The following is a 20555-nucleotide window of genomic DNA, read 5'->3' as shown; positions in this document are numbered from 1 at the left end:
GCTGCCGCGTCACACTGTTGGCTCATGTCAAGTTTTTGGTCAACCAAGACTCCTAGATCCTTTTCACATGTACTGCTCTCAAGCCAGGTGTCACCCATCTTGTATTTGTGCCTCTCATTTTTTTTGCCCAAGTGCAATACTTTACATTTCTCCCTGTTAAAATTCATCTTGTTTGTTTTTGCCCAGTTCTCTAATCTGTCAAGGTCGTTTTGAAGTGTGATCCTGTCCTCTGGGGTGTTAGCCACCCCTCCCAGTTTGGTGTCATCTGCAAATTTGATCAGGATGCCCTTGAGTCCATCATCCAAGTCATTGATAAAGATGTTGAATAAGACCGGGCCCAAGACAGAACCCTGTGGCACCCCACTAGTCACTCTTCTCCAGGATGAAGAGGAACCATTGATGAGCACCCTTTGGGTTCGGTCAGTCAGCCAGTTACAAATCCACTGAGTGGTAGCATAGTCAAGACCGCATTTTACCAGCTTCTTTACAAGAATATCATGGGGCACCTTGTCAAATGCCTTGCTGAAATCAAGGTAGGCTACATCCACTGCGTTCCCTTCATCTACCAGGCTTGTAATTCTGTCAAAAAACGAGATCAGGTTAGTCTGACATGACTTATTTTTCAGAAATCCATGCTGACTATTGGTGATCACAGCATTCCTTTCTAGGTGCTCACAGACTGTTTGCTTAATGATCTGCTCCAGAATCTTCCCTGCTATTGATGTCAGACTGACTGGGCGGTAATTATTTGGGTCCTCTCTTTTCCCCTTTTTGAATAGGGTTGGCAGCACTTGTGATAGATCTCAGATTTCCTGGATGACATGCCACATTTAGACACATAACCAAGAACATGTTCTCCAAAGCATCTTTATTTACCTTTGACCTTTTCTTTTCTTTTTTGGTCCGTCTTGTTTTATTAATACAGAAGATAATGTATTTAAAGATAGAGAGACCACCTCACTAGATTTTAGTGGCCTTCTTTCTCCTGGGAAAGCCTCTCATATTATAGGGAAAGGCTACTAGTTCACTAGGAGGTCTTGATTTCTGGCACAGCTACCTAGTGTGAAATTCAGTGTGGTGTAGTGGTTAAAGTGTTGGACTAGGGCCTGGGAGATTAGGTTTCATAGCCCACCTGGCTATGATACTGACCAGGTGACTTTGGGTCCTTTGCTGCCTCTTACCTTAACCTGCCTCAGGTTGGGAATTAAATAAAGAAGGAGGAACTACGTATACCACCTTGAACTCCTTGGAGGAAAAGGTGGGGTATAAATGCAACAAGTAAATAAAATTATACCCCCCTAGTTTAAACACTGAAAACCTTACATGTGAAGATATCAAAGAGGTCTCACCAATCATAGAAGAAGGCTTATGTCCCATGCTAGTCTTACACAGAATAGACCCACTGAAGTCAGTAGACATGACTAACATAGGTGGTTTAATTTCAGTAGATCTACTCTGAGTTGGAATTAGTGGGATACAATTCAAAATATTCCCACTACCACCCTTGGGCCAAACCTCTCATACATTGCAATCTCAGAAAATCCACCAAGGCAAAAACACAGAATTTCCATTTCAATACTTTTTGGGCACTATGGATCCCAAACACCTGACGTTTTGGGAGTGCCCAAGGTATATATCCCAGGATTAAAGTATTAAAACAGTTCTATAGAGGATGACAAAAATTAAGGTTAATCCTTGTGCTCCCACATGCTGTCAAAAGTATACAGAAATCAGGCTGTCAAAATAATACAAAGTTAAGCCCACTCCACAAAAGAACGAACAGAGAATGAAATAACAAAAGCACAGCATAAGGTGCTTGGCAATGCTAAGGGACAATTATTATCAGGGCATCTGAAATGCTACATGAAATCATCATGGTTGGCAACTCTTAACAGCTGGCATTCTCCCTGTGGTTTTTGGTTGAGAATACCAAGATCTATTGATTCCTATGTTTCCAAGGGGTTGCCATCTCCCACTTTTCCAGCAGATCCGGTGAGAACACCCCAAGAAACAGGCTAGTGCTGTTTTGAAATAAAACCAGGTATTTAGGGTGTAACATATTAAAACATAGGGTTGCTGAATCCAGGATAAACTCATAAACACTATCAGCAAGATTATTATTCACAACATTTTGGTAATCACCGTCAAGGATGTAATTATTTCTTTTTCCAGCGTGAAGTAACAGCACACACAAAAATGTCTCAACTTCTTGAGGCCACCCAAGAAACCGTATAAAAAGGCAGAGCTTGAGCGATCTTCAAACCACTTCTTGCGATTTTCGATCCTCCGAGACATCAGGTAAGCTCTGAGTGGAAATCTCAGCGTGCATGGGGTTTGGGAATGGTGGACGTTGGGAGTGGATGATGTGTCAGCTAATTATATCACTGTGGTGGGCAAAAGATGCAAGGCTCTAAACTATTGTGGGGAAGGTCTTTGTGGGAGAGTACCTGCTTTGCTCACAGGTTTAATCCCCAGCATCTCCAGGTAGGACTGGGAATGTTCCCTGCTTGAAGCTCTGAAGAGGCACAGCCAGTCATTGTAGACAACACCAGACTAGATGAACCAATGGGTCTGACTTAGTATAAGACAAGTTCTTATTTCCCTGTAGCCGACATACTTGATTCCCCTTTCATTGGTAACAAGAGTGAAATGGTCTGAAAATCGTTCCCACCTGGCTGGTGTGAATCTAGAAGGGCAATCTAGAAGGACACGGGTGGGCGCTGTGGTCTAAACCACTGAGCCTCTTGGGCTTGTCGATCGGAATGTCGGCGGTTAGAATCCCCGTGACGGGATGAGCTCCCGTTGCTCAGTCCCAGCTCCTGCCAACCTAGCAGTTCGGAAGCACACCAGTGCAAGTAGATAAATAGGTACCGCTGCAGCGGGAAGGTAAACGGCATTTCCGTGCACTCTGGTTTCCGTCATGGTGTTCAATTGTGCCAGAAGTGGTTTAGTCATGTTGGCCACATGACCCAGAAAGCTGTCTGTGGACAAACACTGGCTACCTCAGCCTGAAAGCGAGATGAGCACCGCAACCCCATAGTCACCTTTGACTGGACTTAACTGTCCAGGGGTCCTTTACCTTTACCTTTACCTTTACTTTAGAAGGGCAATGAATGAGGCAGTTCATCCACCATCTTTTCTCTCACCACCACCACCAAAACCTTTATAATTATAACCTATTTATTTACATAAGATAAGTCAGAAAAGAGGTATCTAATTTGGGTTCAGTCACACTCAACATTTCCCACAACTAGAAGATCTACCATGTTTTTGACCAACCCACCATGCTTTAGGTCAATCCTCACCTATAATTCTTTTATCTCAACCTGTTTTATTTTATGAAGACATTAGGGCTGAAAGGGCACATCAGGAGCAGACTTTAGTAATATGGCACCTTGAGCGAGCCCAAAATTTGGCAACCCGCTCCCTAAATATTTCTTATAATTCCTTTTGGCACAGTTGCTATTTTATGGATCTTCTCAGTAGGTATCCATATAAATATAGGTGGCATTATTATTATTATTATTATTATTATTATTATTATTATTATTATGTGCCCCCTTGACTCAGCACCCTGTTGGGGGGGGGGCAGACTGCCCAAACTGCCCTAAATCCAGTGCTGGACACATTTCTATAAACCCTTAGTTGACTTATATACTGCTTTTGACACCTTTGTTAGAGAACAGTTGTTATTAAAGCTTACAAATTCAAGTGCAGATTTACATTCCCCGTTACTGTGCCAAATGCTCTGCAGGCAGTTACCAAGTTGCAGGTTAAATTCTCTTTCCCTCTAAATACTAATTAAATGTATTTCAGAAAACAGGAGAGGGAACTGAAGATGGTTCTGCTCATTTACTGCTTTAACCATGCCTAAATAGTTAAATGTAGTTTCAATGGAGAACATTTCCTCCTTCATGGCTTATTACCCTCACTTTATCTGTAATAATAGGATTGCCACTGTAGAAGACATTACTCTACTACCCTTCACCTACAAATGGGATTGGGCAGATTGTTGGCATATTTGGATACTTACTGCACTATGATTAAGCACATGGGGAGATGGGTTGCACATGGAGAAAGAGACCTTTCTAGGTCAAGGTTGGGGAATATGTGGCTGGTAGCCATGATGGCTATCCTCTGCATAGTAAGGGGCAGTAATGCTTCTGAATACCAGTTTCTGGAGAAAGTGCTCTTGTTTTGGGGTCCTGCTTCCATCCAGTTGGCCACTATAGGAACAGGATGCTGGGATAGACGGACCAGTGACCTGATATAGCTATGTCCTTATGCTTTTGTTGTTTTTGGTGTGGAACTGGTGTATTGAAAACCATTGACAGTTCCTTTCTAAAAACAGTCCAACCTGGTCATATAGGCAGCGTATAAATTGTTGTTGTTGAATAGGATGTCCCTATTTTTATTGGAGAAGGGACCTTCTGTTTGCAAAGCAGATACTCCACCACTGATCAATAAAGGCTGATTTAAATAGAACATAGGAAGCCTTTCCCAGCCCGGTCTGAAATTGAACCTGAGATTCTCTCTGTGTGATGTGACTTTGCTCTGTCTTGAGCTCTTGTCCTTCCCTTTGATTAAACACACACAAACTCTGGACTGGTACTTTTTATGTTTGTACAGTGGTACCTCAGGTTAAGTACTTAATTTGTTCCAGAGGTTCATTCTTAACCTGAAACTGTTCTTAACCTGAAGCACCACTTCAGCTAATGGGCCTCCTGCTGCCGCCAAGCCGCCAGAGCACGATTTCTGTTCTCATCCTGAAGCAAAGTTCTTAACCCGAGGTACTATTTCTGGGTTAGCGGAGTCTGTAACCTGAAGCATATGTAACCTGAAGCGTCTGTAACCTGAGGTACCACTGTATAGTTAAGAGCTATAACCCCCCACCCCATAACAATCTTCTTCCTGGAAGCTGCTTATCTAGTTCCCAAAAGTAAGTGCTGACTCAGTTGATTATAAAGCTTTTGTTCATGATCTCTCTCCCTGTTGTGTTGTTTCAGATTCATCATCATCCAACCATGAAGGGTCAAGGGTCATCTAACCCTCGGTGCTATGCTAGCTGCCCTCCCTCAACTGTCACGATACAGCCACCAGCATTTTGCTTAACCATCCCAGGACCAGCCCTCTACTGCCCTGACCAGCCCTTTTGCATCACCCACTGCAACCCCTGTGCTCGCTCTGGTCAGGGCAGTAGAGGACACAAAAGCCTCAGCTTTGCAGAGTTCCCTGCCCCGGCCTTTGCAAGCAATTCAAGCCTGATGGATTTTTATTCCAGGCCATCATACCTAGAAAGAAGATACAGCTACTGCAGCAATTATTAAACTCAGACGGAATACCATTGGTATGAAGGAAAACAAGGAACCCCCACCAACGGCGTGAGATCGCTTTGCCTAAGCTTCTACGAATTCCTGTATCCCAGGAGTGCTGAGCACTCGTAGCCCCAACCATGGACCACAAGAACTCAGCACCTCTGCGAATGAAGCCTGCATCAAAACTTCCCCCTTCTCGCTCTAAGCTTAGTTTTAATTGCATACATCTATCGTTAAAGGGCTTTCCAATCTGAATAGCATTTCTCCTATATAATGAGACTGGGATATTATTTGCACAAAACGGAACGTTTATTCATGCATGTTTAAATTCTGGGAACAGGGGATAACTTGCATGTGTGAATCGGCCTTCAGAACGATGGAGCATTTGTTTTGCTCAGGGTCAAGCATGATCCCTTTCTATGGGAATGGTCAACATGTCTCACCAAGAACTGTCAAGTAGTGGGAGGTGATACTGATATACATCCCATGAATCCAACCCGACATGTGATGGAAGCTGGAACACCTGACTTCATCTGTGTCACATGATCACATAGTTCTTCACTGAATGAAATGGCATGGATGGAAGAGAAGACCTCATTGACAAGGAAGAGTCACTCTATAAAACCAAAATAAAGTCAACGTTGAGACACTGGATACTATTTGGGGATGGGGAATTGATTCTGCCCTTGAGAGCATTCCTCCCTTCCCCTAATTGTTCAATGGGTCAATTCTAAAAGTTATTCATGGAAGGCAAAGTATCCACATATCTACTATACTTGAAACTGACTACTGATATTCTAAATGTTATCTCTTGACTTGTTACACACATTAAAACCTATGCTATGCTGCAGCACACAATGTCTATCTGTGTTTTAATCATTAAGGTTTTTCTTTTTCTAAAAATCTAGCAACAAGAAGGGTGGCATTCCCAATTGTTACATTTATGCCTGAATCAGGACTTAGTCATTCCTAGAGCAGACCCACTGAAAATTAAAGAAATCATGACTAATTTCAGTCTGGTTGATTGCAATGGGTCTCTTCTAAGCATGACTAAGTTGGGATCCAGTGAGTTGTATCCCACTCCATCCTACACAGAGTAGAACAATTGAAACCAATGGACTTAAGTTAGCCATTCCAATTTGGTTGTAATCCAATGTCAGTCAGCCTCAGAGCACACCCATTGAAACCAATTGCTGTGTCTCACTTAGGTCCATTCATTTCATCCAGTACATTACCAAGGCAAGACATCGGTCCAGCATGTCCACAGCCACACCTGCGGATGTAAAGGAGAAGTAGAGTTGTGTGTCATCAGCATATTGCTGACGTTGTACTCCCAAAATCCGGAGTACAAATTTGTCTTAACCATAGGAGAAAGAAACCTCATCTTCTCTAGTCTATAAACAGCTATTCTTTCTGGCAAAAAGCTTCATGAATCACTCTGCAGACCTGCTTTTCCCAACCCTGCTACCTAAGATAATTCCGTTCATTCATTTTCTATCTCAGACTTCCTTCCAAAGGAGTCCAGGGCAGCATAATATCACCTCTGCTTGATCAGACAAAGAACTCACCCAGCCAAGCATCCTGGTTTTTCACCGTGTCCAGTCAGCTACCTTTAGGGAGTTCACAAGGAGCACATGACTGCATTAGCCTTTTGAACAGGATTTTAAAATAAGTAGGTAAATAAATAAATAAATCTCCCATATATTTGTAACAGACATCATTCCCAAATTAGTTTACCAATCAATCCATTTTCACAGAGAACTCTGGGAATCGTAGTCCTTTGAGGGGAATAATGGGGGTTTTCTAACAACTTCCACGCCCTACAGCTCCCAGAATTATTTGGGGGAAGTCATGGCTGTTTAAAGTGAGTTGTGTTTTGGGGTTGTTGTTTTTTTAATACTTTAAATGTATGGTGTGAATATGGCCTCTGTTGGGCTGTCATCCTTCCGTTTTTTGAAAGAGTGGGTGTGATGTAAGTTGTTTGAGCACAAGGGCCACTGTGCAGGGTGGTTAAGAATACAGTGGTGCCTTGGTTCTCAAACTTAATCCATCTGGGAGTCTGTTCGACTCCCAAAACCGTTCAAAAACCAAGGCGTGGCTTCCGATTGGCTGCAGGAGCTTCAGTCGGAAGCCTCGTCGGATGTTCAGCTCCTGAAAAACGTTTACAAACCAAACTTCTGGGTTTGCGGTGTTCGGGAGCTGAATTGTTCGACAACTAAGCCATTCGGCAACCAAGGTACCGCTGTTATAGAATTATAGAATCTTAGCGCTGGAAGGAACCACAAGGATCATCTAGTCCAAGCCTCTGCAATGCAGGAAGCTTTTGCCCAAGAGTAGATCCTAGGGAAGATCAGCCTGACCCTCCTCCTGCCCCCAGAATACCCTATTTGGGGGCTTTTGCCAGCTTCCAGTGGCATAACTTCCACCCGCCTGCACATTTGCTAGGTGGAATAAGAATATAAGAGGCTGCTGGTTCAGGACAATGGCCTATCTAGTCCAGGATCTGACCACAAGAACATTCTCCCCTCCTGTGGTTTTCAGCAGCTGGTATTCAGAAGCATTACTGCATTTACCTGTTTCTCTTGAAATAGGTAAAGTCAGTGTCTGATGACCCCGACTTTGAGCATAATAACCTGGCAAGACACATTGCATTTTGGGTCAAATAAGGCCACAACTTTTATTGATTACAGATGTGAGAGGTTTGGCATAGGCATTGGGTATAACAACCATTAACAAACAGCCCACCTGCTGGAAGTAGGGTTTAGACCAGAGTCATGGAGGACATTTGACCTACTTCAAATAGGCTTGATTGCTGCCTTGCTATGGCCATAGTCCCCACCTGGTTGTCTGGACAACCAGGGATTCCTCCCAGATCCCTTTAAAAGGATATACCTGTCCTTGGAGGGGCAGGCAGAAGCTTACAACCTCCCCTCCACCAAGACTAAGGCCAACCTAATGCCTAAACTGGCCAAGCTGTGACAATTGCTATGAGGTAGGCAAAACCCCTAGACAGGGCCAATTAGTCTGAGGGAAAATTCCTGCCTGGCTCAGAATACAACGACCAACTTTGTCCACAACAAGCTCATTCATGAAATATAACAGTTACAGATAGGTAGCCGTGTTGGTCTGCCATAGTCAAAATAAAAAATTCCTTCCAGTAGCACCTTAAAGACCAACTAAGCTAGTTCTTGGTATGAGCTTTCGTGTGCATGCACACTTCTTCAGATACACATTAGGCTAAAAGGGGAGAGCCAGTGGGACATCCAATGAGAAACTGCACATGACGGAAGGAGGAGGGCCTCTATATGCTTGAGGAGCGGACCCAAGTGAAGCCTGCTAGATCAGTTGGTCCCGTCCCTCAGCGAACACCCATCCTTTTGCTTGCCTGCCGTTGGTCAATGACACCAACACAACAGACGCATGGTCTGTCCTGTTTGATTTCCGAAAATAAATGGAACAATGTTGTAAAAAGCCGACTTTCAGTTTCAAAACATTTTTGTCCGTTTGTTTCAAAATATATTAATCATATTGCATCTCTTGAGTGCCCTATTTGTCCTTGTGAGGTGTGCCTGCTTCTAGGGCTGGGGCAAGGGAGGGCCATGAACTGAGTCACTGGTGGAGATTAATATTTGTCGAAGTGATCCCAAGCTCCTCATAGCTAAGACAAAGGTCATCATCGGCATCCCAGAGCATGTTGAAAGTGGTTAATATTGCTTCTTAAGAGTGCCACCATGTGGTTGCAGCGTGTAGATGCAGCAGCAGAAAGCATGGCTGTTGAGGGTATAGAAATAAGTTGAGATCATAAGAAGAGCCTGTCTGTTGGGTCAAGCCAAAGGCCCACTTAGATCAACTTCCTGTTCTCCATGACCATATGCCCCAAAGTGTCTAGGAACCTAGACAGACTGCCTCTGGACCTGGAGGTCCAGTAAAAAGAGCCTAGCTGTAGGATCAGGCCAAAGGCCTGCCTAAGTCCAGCCTTCTGTTCTCAGAGTGGCCAACCAGAGATCCCTCTTCTAGAAAGCCTGCAAGCAGAAACCGAGCACAGCAGTGCTCTCCAGACCCAGATATAAATCGACATTCTTTGTGTCAGAAGAAGAACACCTCAAATCCTGCTTCCCTTGATCCATTTTTGTTTGAAAATTCCTAGGGCAGGGAAGGGGAGCCTCAGGCTCAGGAGCTGAATGCGGCCCTTCAAGGCTCTCTAGTTGGCTTCTGGGAGGCTCTCCAAGTCACACCCACTTGCCTTCCTTCTCTCCCCCCAGCTTCAGTGCTCCAAGACTTCCCTTGGTCACCTCCGGTGGAGGTGGTGGCAGCAACAATGGCGGGTGCCATTTTCTGTTTTGCTTCATGTGTTGTGAGCTGGTGTGGGAGGATACTAAACTTGTGAACAGCAGCATATAGATTCATTAAAAAATAGATGAGAATACATAGATACATCCCCATTTGCAGAATGCTCTCTCCAGGGAGACTCGCCTGGTGCCATCATTATACAGTGGAACCTCGGGTTAAGAACTTAATTTGTTCTGGAGGTCCATTCTTAACCTGAAACTATTCTTAAGATGCGGTACCACTTCAGCTAATGGGGCCTCCCACTGCCACAGCACAATTTCTGTTCTCATCCTGAAGCAAAGTTCTTAACCTGAGGTACTATTTCTGGGTTAGCGGAGTTTGTAACCTGAAGCGTCTGTAACCTGAAGCGTCTGTAACCGGAGGTACCACTGTATATCTTTAGGCACCAGGCAAAAACTTTTTTTTAAGCACCTGTGATTGTTTACTGCCCTAACAACAAATCAGTCTTCTCCAATCTGATATACAGGTGGAGAACTATAAATGGTTCCTATGCAGGTATATAAGGGACGCAGGTAGAGCTGTGGTCTAAACCACTGAGCCTAGGGCTTGCTGACGGAAGGTTGGTGGTTCGAATCCCCGTGACGGGGTGAGCTCCCGTTGCTCTGTCCTAGCTCCTGCCAACCTAGCAGTTCAAAAGCATGTCAAAGTGCAAGTAGATAAATAGGTACCACTCTGGTGGGAAGGTAAACGGCATTTCCATGCGCTGTTCTGGTTCACCAGAAGCAGCTTAGTCATGCTGGCCACATGACCCAGAAGCTGTACGTCGGCTCCCTCGGCCGATAAAGTGAGCTGAGCGCTGTAACCCCAGAGTTGTCCGCAACTGGACCTAACGGTCAGGGGTCCCTTTACCTTTACCTTTATGCAGGTAGATAAGAAACTGTCTTATATGAAATCAGAACATGGGTCTGGCCAGTTCAGTTGTCAGTGACTGGCAGTAGCTCTCGGGGATTACAGGGAGGGGACTTCCCCAGCCCTATGTGGAAATGCCATCCAGTAACTTCTGTATGCAAATAAGATGCCCTAGCACTGAGTCATAGTCCTCCCCCTAGGTGGCAATGCCCTAAAAGAACTATGATGTAGATTTACTTGCAAGTCAAACTTTTGGCTCCCAAACGCCGCAAAACCAGAAGTGAGTGTTCCAGTTTGCAAACATCCTTTGGAACCTGAACGTCCAATGGGGCTTCCGTGGCTTCCGATTGGCTGCAGGAGCTTCCTGCAGCCAATTAGAAGCTGTGCCTTGGTTTCCGAACATTTTGGAAGTCAAACAAACTTCCAGAATGGATTCCATTCAACTTCTGAGGTATACATCTGTTTCAACTGTGCAATCGAAAATGCACTTGTAAGCTTGTGTAATTTTGCTGCTCCATCTTGGAACCTTGGGACCCTCTGCATGCAAAATAAACAAACAAATAAATAAATAAAATTCCTGCAACTTTTTAACTTAGTCCCCTTTTCCTTAAAAGAGAATGGAACAAACATCTCAAGAACGTTCTGGGGGCAAAGTCTGCTGGTCCATCCAGCTCAGTCTGGCCCATAACAGGTATATGATCCACGACCTTCTGAGAGTGGATGGGTTCTTCATCACTCTAGGTCTCCAAGCAGAAGCTGGACTGCCATCTTTTAAGGTCTGGATTTCCTTCATTAGGAAGGAGGTTGGATCCCTTCCACTCTTGCGTTCAGTGTGCCCTAGCTAACTGATGTTTGCTCAGTTTGCTATGGGTGTTTGGAGGGGATTTGTGGAACTCTGTGGTTCTCTGAAATAAACTCATTCAGTTCATTTTAAATCAAGATTTTTTTTCTCCAGCTAATGATCTTTAACCCACTAACTTCCTCCTCTAAAGGGGAATAAAATGCAGAAAGATCCAGTGACTCAGTTTACCTGGAAGGTTTCAGTATACCTTGTGAATAGGCCCCCATGTGGTAATGGCTGGAATTGTTTTTTACAGACCAGCTTGAATTGAAGTGGGTGCAAAATCACTCTCAAGTGGAAGTGCCCTCATTTGGGTGCCCTTGAATCATTTAGTTCCTTGTTTGTGTGTCAGCCCAACCTGCCTATTTTGAAGTATGAGGGGAATACAAACTAGACAGGAGGGAAAATTTTATGATGCAAAAAAAAGCTTTAATGACATAGGAAATGAAGAAACAGCAGTATTTTTTTTCAGCAGGGAAAAGGGTGATAAATTAGAATGCAATTGATTTTTCAATCTGCACTATTGCTTCATTGGTTGTGGAAACAGAGGTTTCACAATGCTTCAGTGGTTACAGTTCAAGGCATTCAAGAATCTCTTCAGACAGGACATGCAAGTACACAGTTGTGGGTTGTTCATCATCAGAGCGGAGAAAAGGGGTGGGCTTATATGCTCTCCCCCACCCACTTCAAGTCATAGTCGTGAAGTCTGTAGAAAGCAACATAGCCTGGAAAGGATATTACTGCGAGTTATTTCTTCTTGTGTGCAGTTGTTGAAACAAAAATGCACACAGAGTTCAAGTGTGGATTCGCTGATCATTCAGTTCAAGGAGCTTGCATCAGCAGGCGACAGAAGGCGAAGGGTTTCCCCAAGTCCACTCCTGCAAGTTCAAGCTTTGGGTTCATCGTCTTTTGTTTCTGCGGTTGTCCCGTGAGTTCTGGATTGTTTCCTCTGGGTTCAGTAGCAGGTGTAGCATGCGGTACTAGGCAGCAGCGCCAAGCTTCCACCATAGGAGCCGCCATAAGACCTGCTGCTGTAGCCGCCTCCACCATATCCGCTTCTGCGGCCTCCAGAGTATATAATCCTTCTGGTGCCATAACTTCTGCCACCATATCCACCGCTACCGTATCCACCACCATAGCTGCCGTATCCACCACTGCCATATCCGCCCATGCCATATCCGCAACTTCCACCATATCCACCACTGCCATATCCGCCACTGCCACCATATCCGCCACTGCCATATCCCCCACTTCCACCATATCCGCCACTTCCGTATCCCCCACTTCCACCATATCCACCACTTCCGTATCCACCACTTCCACCATATCCGCCACTGCTGTATCCGCCACTTCCACCATATCCGCCACTGCTGTAGCCACCACTTCCACCATATCCGCCACTGCTGTAGCCACCACTGCCACTGTATCGGCGTCCCCCGCTGATTCGGCGTCCTCCTCCTCCACCACCCATACTGCCTCCAATTCCACCAGTGCCACCACCAACACTACCTCCAGATCCACCAAGACCGCCACCCATGCTGCCACCACCTATGCTGCCTCTACGTCCGCTCACACTGCCACCACCTATGCTGCCTCTACGTCCGCTCACACTGCCACCACCTATGCTGCCTCTACGTCCGCCCCCGCTGCCACCACCTATGCTGCCTCTACGTCCGCCCCCGCTGCCACCACCTATGCTGCCTCTACGTCCGCCCCCGCTGCCACCACCTATGCTGCCTCGACGTCCACCAGATCCACCAGTGCCACCACTACCACCCAAGCTACCCCCACCTAAACCACCCAAGCTACCTCCACCTAAACCACCCCCACCACGGCCCCCCATACTTCCACCCCCATAACCACCACCAATGCCCCCACCATAACCTCCTCCACCGCCCAGACTGCCACCTGCACCTAAACCACCAAGCCCACGGCCTCCCATACTTCCACCCCCATAACCACCTGCACCACCAAGGCCTCCATAACCTCCTCCTCCACCTATACCACCACCTATGCCCATGCCGCTTCCGCCTCCAATAGCACGTCCCCCCATTCCTCCGCTGCCTCCATAACCTCCACCTCCACCCATACCACCACCTATGCCCATGCCGCTTCCGCTACCAATAGCACGTCCCCCCATTCCTCCGCTGCCTCCATATCCACCGCCATAGCCTGCACATGGGTTGTATTGCTCAATGCCAAAGTTTTGGTCAGGGCAGTAGAGCGCTGGTCCTGGGATATTTAGGACGAAGGGTGGTGGCTGTATAGTCACTGTGGATGCAGGACAGCTGGCATAGCACATGTTTCCACCGCCTCCGACGGACATCTTTGCAGGGTGAGAGCTGTTTCTGAAAGAGCACAACGAGAGATCAATGTGGTATGCAACATTTAATTCAACAAACTCGTTCCAAATCCCTACAGATTAATAGAGAGGTTGATAAAGTCATGCCCTCTGCTGCTGCTCACAAAGGTGTCCATGAACAGAAGCGTCCCACAGCTGGATCAGTCCAATGACCCATTGAGTCCTCTTTTCACATTAGCGAACCGGATGCCTACAGAAAGCCCACAAGTAGCCACTATCCCCACTTGTAGTTCCCATAAACTGGTATTCAGTGACATTGTGCCTTTGGCAGTGGAGAGTAAACAGTCATTGTGGCTAGAAGCCATTGATATCCTTCTCCTCCCTTAATTCAATGGTTCTAGATTGCAACTCCCATAAGCCCTGACTCTGCTGGCTGCATGGGCTGCTGGAAGGTGACATTTGTAAGAACATCAGAAGAACCCTAAAGACCATCTAGCCCAACATCCTGTTCTCACAGTGACCAATTAAATTCCTCCAGGATGCCCATGAACAGGGCATGAATGCAAGAGCCCCTCATTGTTACCGATAAAAAAAAAATAAGAACCTGACTGCTGGATCAAGCCAAAGACCCATTTAAACCAACCTCCTGTTCTCACAGTGGCCCACAACCACTGCAACAGCACTCTGCCCATTAATGATACCCAGCAACTAGAATACATTCTATTGTAGAAGCAATTACCTGCCAATTGCCCAGCTGGCATAGTTTACTCAGGTCACATATTAAGGAAATTAGGAGCAGTCTAACATGTCGGTCATGAAGTCACTTTGGAACAGGGTTCTTTAACCTTCAGTCCCCAGAGGTTCTTGGGCCACAGCTCACATCATCTCCAACTGGTTTAGCAAATGGTCAAGAATGATGGGAGTTGCCCAACAACATCAGTGGACCGATGAACATTGCTTTAGACCTTAATGCTTCATGGCAGTATCTAACAGTGCAACTGTCATTGGCAGACAGCAGCCTGTGAAGACTATAATGCCCATGCCCTTCTTGGGGGCTTCTGATTGGCCAACTGTGGGAAACAGGGCGTTGGGTCTGGTGGACCTTTGGCCTGATAATCCAGAAGGTTATACAAATCTCTGCTGTGGCCACGTTTGGAATACTATGTCCAGTTCTGGGCACCTCAGCTCAGGAAGGATAGTTTACATATCAAAAGGGATATTTGTAGAACTGGAGAAGCTTCTTGAAAGTGCAACCAAAATGATCCAGGGGATGAAGGACAGGTTTGTCCTTTGAGGACAGGCTGTAGCATTTGGGACTTCTTAGTTTAGAGAAAATGTGACTAAGAGGTGACATGATGGAAATTTATAAAATTATACGTGGCATGGAGAAAGCGGATAAGACAGAGCTTTCTGTCCCTTTCTCATAACAGTAAAACTCATGACTGTCCAATGAAGCTAAGCGTTAGTAGAAAATGCTTCTTCACACAGCAAATTGTTAAAACTATGGAGCTCGCTCCTGTGGGAGGCCGTGATGGCCACCAACTTGGAAGGCTTTAAAAGTGGATTGGAAGAAATAATAGAGGATAAGGTTACCAATGGCTACAAACCATCATGTGTTTGTTCTGCCTTCATGGTCAGAGGCAGTAATGCGTCTGAATATCAGTTGCTGGAAACCACAGGCGGGGAGAATGTGTGTGTGTGGTGTGTTCAAAACCCACTTGTGGGTTTCCCACAGGCGTCTGGTTGTGCGCTGTGTGGACAGGGTGATGGACTAGATGGGCCATTGGCCTGATCTAGCAGGCTTTTCTTATGTCCTTAGGGATCTGACAGACCTTTGGTCTGATAATCCAGAAAAGAAGATCCTTAGACAAAGTCCCTGCGTTTAGTGGTTCTTGAACTGGGATCAGATGAAATATCTTCTGAATTAGTGCCATGGGAGTGGATTTGTCCAGGTTTCATTGTTTAGTCATTTGTTTTGGAAAAGGATTGATGAAGAAGGCCTTTTCAGGCGGTAGTTATGATCACAGGGAAGTTTGTGTGGGAAGCAGGGATGGAACACTTTGGAAAGAAAATCAAGGGAGTTGGCTGCTCAAAGCCCAAACAAAGTGTCATTACTCAAAAGCAAGCCCTGCTGAAAACAATGAGTTTCCCTTCCAAGTGAACAACCCTAATTTAATTGGCCATCAGTCTTCAGGACGGGGCGATCATCTTAAGCAGCACTGCAAGATGTTGCAACTTGCCCTTAGGTTAGCATGATGCAAATCTGAAACCAACTAAATTGACAATGAGTTTTAATTAAAAACCATTAGAGTAATCTCTTAATATCTGACCCTTTAGCTATGTAGTGCTTAATGCAAAAAGAAGAACTATCTTGCAAACCAGCAGCTCCCAAGTCCAGAGGTTCCCTACCTTCCCAATAGACTTGAAGACTTAATGATACTCCTATCATCTCTTGCCTGGCTCAGGTTCAGATGGTGCAGAAAATAAACTCCCCTGCTGTCCCCAAATGGGAAACCTCAACAAAGGGCCATCACAGCCTATATTCCTGTCCTGCTACCAATGAAAGAGGATGAGGACTGCAGAACCCTCTCTTTGTGTGGTTAGAGGACCACCATTGCATTGGCTGCTAAGTTTTGTTTAAATGGAAGTGGATTGAGATTGGAGTGGCTGGTTGGGTTATTCTCTGGCTCAGATTTCAATTAAGAATTATGGAACCTTATTTTCTTTGAGGTGAGGATTCTAAGCATGCAAAGCTCATATCTCGTTCCAGAAAGCATCATCTGCATCTGTATTTTGTATAGTCAAAACTGTTTCTCACAGAAGTGATTGTACCATTTTGGGTGATGGCAAGCTCCTCCACATAATATTAAAACCAAGGAGGACGTGTTGCATCTAAATAGCAAACAAGTCAACATAGATCAATCACTTTTGCCAGAAACATACTTAGAAAGCTTTCAGAATGCAAGGTTTTCATTGTCTGTGTTCTGCTAAGGTAGTCTCCCAGTATGTTATGATCTAGGGTTAACAAGCCAACTTATTCCACTTTCAATCATGTATATGGAACTGAACACGCACACACACATTCATTTGGGTCAAAACACATTCAATATTGGTGCATGCAATGTCTTGACATGAGGTATGCCCCCACAACTTTCCATACCCAAAATTTAGGAAGGGTCATAAGATGCTGCTTTATACTAAATGGGACCATCGGTCCAAAGCAATCTGCTGCAACCTAATCCTTTCCAGGTGTTATGGATTTCAACTCACATTTGCCCCAGCTGGAATGATTGTGCCCAACTGAGTTGATGGGAGTTGAGGTCCAAAACATCTGTAGGGCACCAGGTTGGGGAAGGCTGAACTGCACTGATTGGCAATGGCTCTCCAGTATTTCCATAACAATAGCCTTCCCAACTCCTCCTGAAGATGCTGAGATGCTACTACTGAGATTCATTCCATGAGGACATTGTCATGCCACTGAGTTATGTTCTTTTTAACATAAGAAACTGCCTTACATCAAGTCTGACCACTGTCCATCGAGCTCAATGTTGTCTACACTGATTGGCAGCACCTCTCCAGAGTTTCCGACAATGGTTATCCTAGCCCAAACTGGAGATGTTGGGGAGTGAACCCAGGTCCTTCCACATGCAACTCTGAGAAACAATCCCTTCTCTGATTTTTTTCTCTGGATTTCTGAGTCCCCAATAAACTCACCTTGTTTTGCAAGAAGTTCCAGCGAAATGAGAATTAATCACTGCTCTTCTATTGATTTCAAATTATATATTGTGTTGTTGTATGTGCAATTTTTACACATCATTTAGTTCACTCAGCTTTCCCACCCTTCCTTTAAGGGTGGACAGAAATAGGGTCAGTTTAATGGGGTTGGATCAAGTGCCTTTGTGTACATCGTTTTCTCAAGGTGCAGCAGCAAATTTTGCTCATTGGTGACAACAATGTACAAAAAGAATCTTGATGTAATCGAGCCTGCGGCTAGACTGTATTTTGTTGTTTTATTTCTTTGCAATAATTTAGCAATGCACACATGCACTTTCAGGATGTGGAGAGGGATAATGCAAAGGAAATACCATCTGCAGCAAATTAGGCATTCCAATATTGGATTACTTGCAACGCGCAAGTAAGTACTTGGACTACTGCAATGCGCTCTACGTGGGGCTACCTTTGAAGGTGACCCAGAAACTACAACTAATCCAGAATGCGACAGCTAGACTGGTGACTGGGGGCAGCCGCCGAGACCACGTAACACTGGTCTTGAAAGACCTCCATTGGCTCCCAGTACATTTCTGAGTGCAATTCAAAGTGTTGGTGCTGACCTTCAAAGCCCTAAATGGCCTCGACCCTGTATACCTGAAGGAGCATCTCCACCCCCATCGTTCTGCCCAGACACTGAGGTCCAGCTCCGAGGGCCTTCTGGCGGTTCCCTCACTGCAAGAAGCGAAGTTACAGGAAACCAGGCAGAGGGCCTTCTCAGTAGTGGTGCCCTCCCTGTGGAACGCCCTCCCACCAGATGTCAAAGAAATAAACAACTATCTTCCATTTAGAAGACATCTGAAGGCAGCCCTGTTTAGGTAAGTTTTTAATAACTGATGTTTTAATGTATTTTTAACCCTCTGTTGGAAACTACCCAGAGTGGCTGGGGAGACCCAGCTGGATGGGTGGGGTAGAAATAATAAAATTGTTATTATTATGATTATGATTATGATTATTATTTCTATAAATTCTCCATATTAAATCAGAACTTGAGAGAAGTCTATTGCAATGTGGAAAGAATCCATGTTACACCAAAGGGACAAGGGAATCCTTTCCTCCCTAGTTTACTTGCCAGCTTAGAAGATATTTTGGAGTTCTGAATCATTCATTCTTTCCCCTGCTGCATCCTTTTTATGACTTGCTTATAGCTGTGCTTCTCTGTTACGCTATATAGGCAAGAGGAGATTGCATATGGATAAGAACTTAAAAACAAAAGAATTGCAACAGTAAGGCTGGGAGGCAGGACTGGTCCCAAGGAGGGGCAAAGGCACCTGTAGAGGGCCTCCATCTGCAGAGAGAACTTTCTTCTAACTGCTTCGCTAACTGGTAATGTTGATGGGAAGAGCCAGTGGTAGAACTCCTGAATATCATGCAGAAGGCTGAAGATTCAACCCCCAGCATCTGTAAGTAGGGTTGGGACAAACTCCTGTCTGAAATCCCAGAGATTTTTTGCCAGTCCTTGGAGAAAATGCTGAGCTTGATGGACCAATGACTTGGCTTGGTAGAACGCCACCTCCTATGGAGACTTCCAGCAGGTGGTCACTGCACTTGCTGGAAGCGAGAAGATACTGAGACAAGGGGCTTTAGGTGGGTTACTTTGCTCCAAGGCCCACCAAAACCCGAAGGCAACCCTGGTGGCAAATTCCACTCTGCAGCCTCCACAGCCTCAGAGTTCTAACCTGATGAGAAGCCTTCTACTGCTCCACAGGAATGGAGAGGCCCATATGTGTGGAAATCAAGCTTGAAAAGAACATTTTCAAAAGAATCCATAATCTTGTTGATAAGTTCTAACTTAACATTGGCAAATTTGCCAACTTTTTAAGTTTCCCCACCCTCTAGAAATACTTGCATCTGTTTCCTTGATTCATAATGTTTAGCAGACGGGCAGAACATAAGGACATAAGACCATAAGAAGAGCTTGTTGGAAAAGGCCAATGGCCTATCTAGTATAGCATCCTTTTTCTCACAGTGGCCAATCAGATTTCTCCAGGAAGCCCACAGGGAGAGCATGAATGCAAGAGTCCTCCCTAATCATTACCCATAAGAACATCAGAACAGCCTGGCTGCTAGATTAGGCCAATAGTCCACCTAGTCCAACATCCTGCTCACACAGTTGCCAAGCAGATGCCCTAAAGATAAGCCCACAAGCAAGACCAGAGCACAAAAGCACACTCCTCCCCCCTGCAGTTTCCAGCAAGCAGCAAACAGAAGCTTTAGTGCTTCCAACCATGGAGACATTGCACAAACATCATCTGCTTTGCATGCAGAAGTTCCCAGGTTTGTCCTCCAGCATCTCCAGGTAGGTTTGGGAATGTTCTTCAGCCGCAACCCCTGTTGCTACTCAGTAAAGCTCACACTGAGCTAAAATGGACCAATGGTCTGAACAGCACAAAGGCAGTTTCTCATGTTCCTAGGATCAAAATTCATATTCAAGCAACATTAAATGTGGGCATAATCAAGCTGAGAGAATCACCTTGAAGAGGTTCATTCATCTCCAAATTCATTTCAATTGCAATATCAGCTTTGAAAGACACCTGCTTTGACTTACCTGTGCTTGTTATTGGAGGATGGAAAGAGTCAAGAGAGATGATGAAGGCAGTCCTTGGGTGCCGACCTTTTTATACAGTTTCATCCACCACCAGGTGAGTATGACACACTTTTGGGTGTGAATTAATCCATTGACACCTCCATGGAAATTGCTCTTAAGTAATCACCCACTCCCCATACTCTCCAGTGGTTGATTATCAAGCCGATAGGAATAATCACCTTATTGATTGTGTTTACTATTTTTTTTCCTGCGACTCAGCACACTATGGACTCCACCCAGCAAGGTTGCCAAATTGAGGTTATGAACTCTTGGTCTTAATAACTTAAGTGGAAAGAAGTCCAACCTATGAACATCTGTGTAAACACTTTACACACTGTTCCAAATGTGGAATCACATGCCTTGCTTGCTCCAATTGTCCCTAATTATCAGGGAAGGTCCCAATGTTTGGGATCCTGCCTTGGAATGAATATATATATATATATATATAATCACTCTCCCTATTTTGTCCATAACCTAATGGGGTCATTCAAGGAAACTAAATATTTCCCAGCACATAGTTAAACTTTGGAACATGCTTCCATG

General features: G+C 45.0%; 1 protein-coding gene and 1 long non-coding RNA gene across 2 annotated transcripts; one reads left to right on the top strand and one right to left on the bottom strand.

The window, feature by feature from the left end:
- The first annotated feature begins 2105 nt into the window (after positions 1-2105).
- LOC309520694 lies at positions 2106-6173 on the top strand. Its single transcript, XR_014214299.1, has 2 exons — positions 2106-2298; positions 5007-6173. It is a non-coding gene; the product is annotated as an uncharacterized lncRNA (long non-coding RNA).
- Positions 6174-11762: 5589 nt separating this feature from the next.
- Positions 11763-20133, bottom strand: LOC309520493 (uncharacterized protein). The gene is made up of 3 exons (XM_082202355.1): positions 19974-20133; positions 13441-13703; positions 11763-13353 (listed from the first exon to the last, which is right to left on the bottom strand). Exons 2-3 carry the CDS (start codon positions 13679-13681, stop codon positions 12311-12313), a joined length of 1284 nt encoding a protein of 427 aa, XP_082058481.1. The 5' UTR covers positions 13682-13703; positions 19974-20133; the 3' UTR covers positions 11763-12310.
- Between the last annotated feature and the right edge of the window lie 422 nt (positions 20134-20555).

This window comes from Podarcis vaucheri (assembly GCF_965113315.1).
Source record: "Podarcis vaucheri genome assembly, chromosome: 16".
In the NCBI taxonomy this organism is placed as follows: domain Eukaryota; kingdom Metazoa; phylum Chordata; class Lepidosauria; order Squamata; family Lacertidae; genus Podarcis; species Podarcis vaucheri.
This window is presented reverse-complemented; position numbering and strand designations above follow the sequence as displayed.

Excerpts from the sequence above, each read along its gene's own strand:
- LOC309520493 (XM_082202355.1), bottom strand. The coding sequence starts at position 13,681 with ATGTCCGTCGGAGGCGGTGGAAACATGTGCTATGCCAGCTGTCCTGCA. Across the intron at positions 13,354-13,440 it reads GGGCATAGGTGGTGGTATGG|GTGGAGGAGGAGGTTATGGA; the intron begins GTGGAGGTGGAG and ends GTGGTGGTATAG.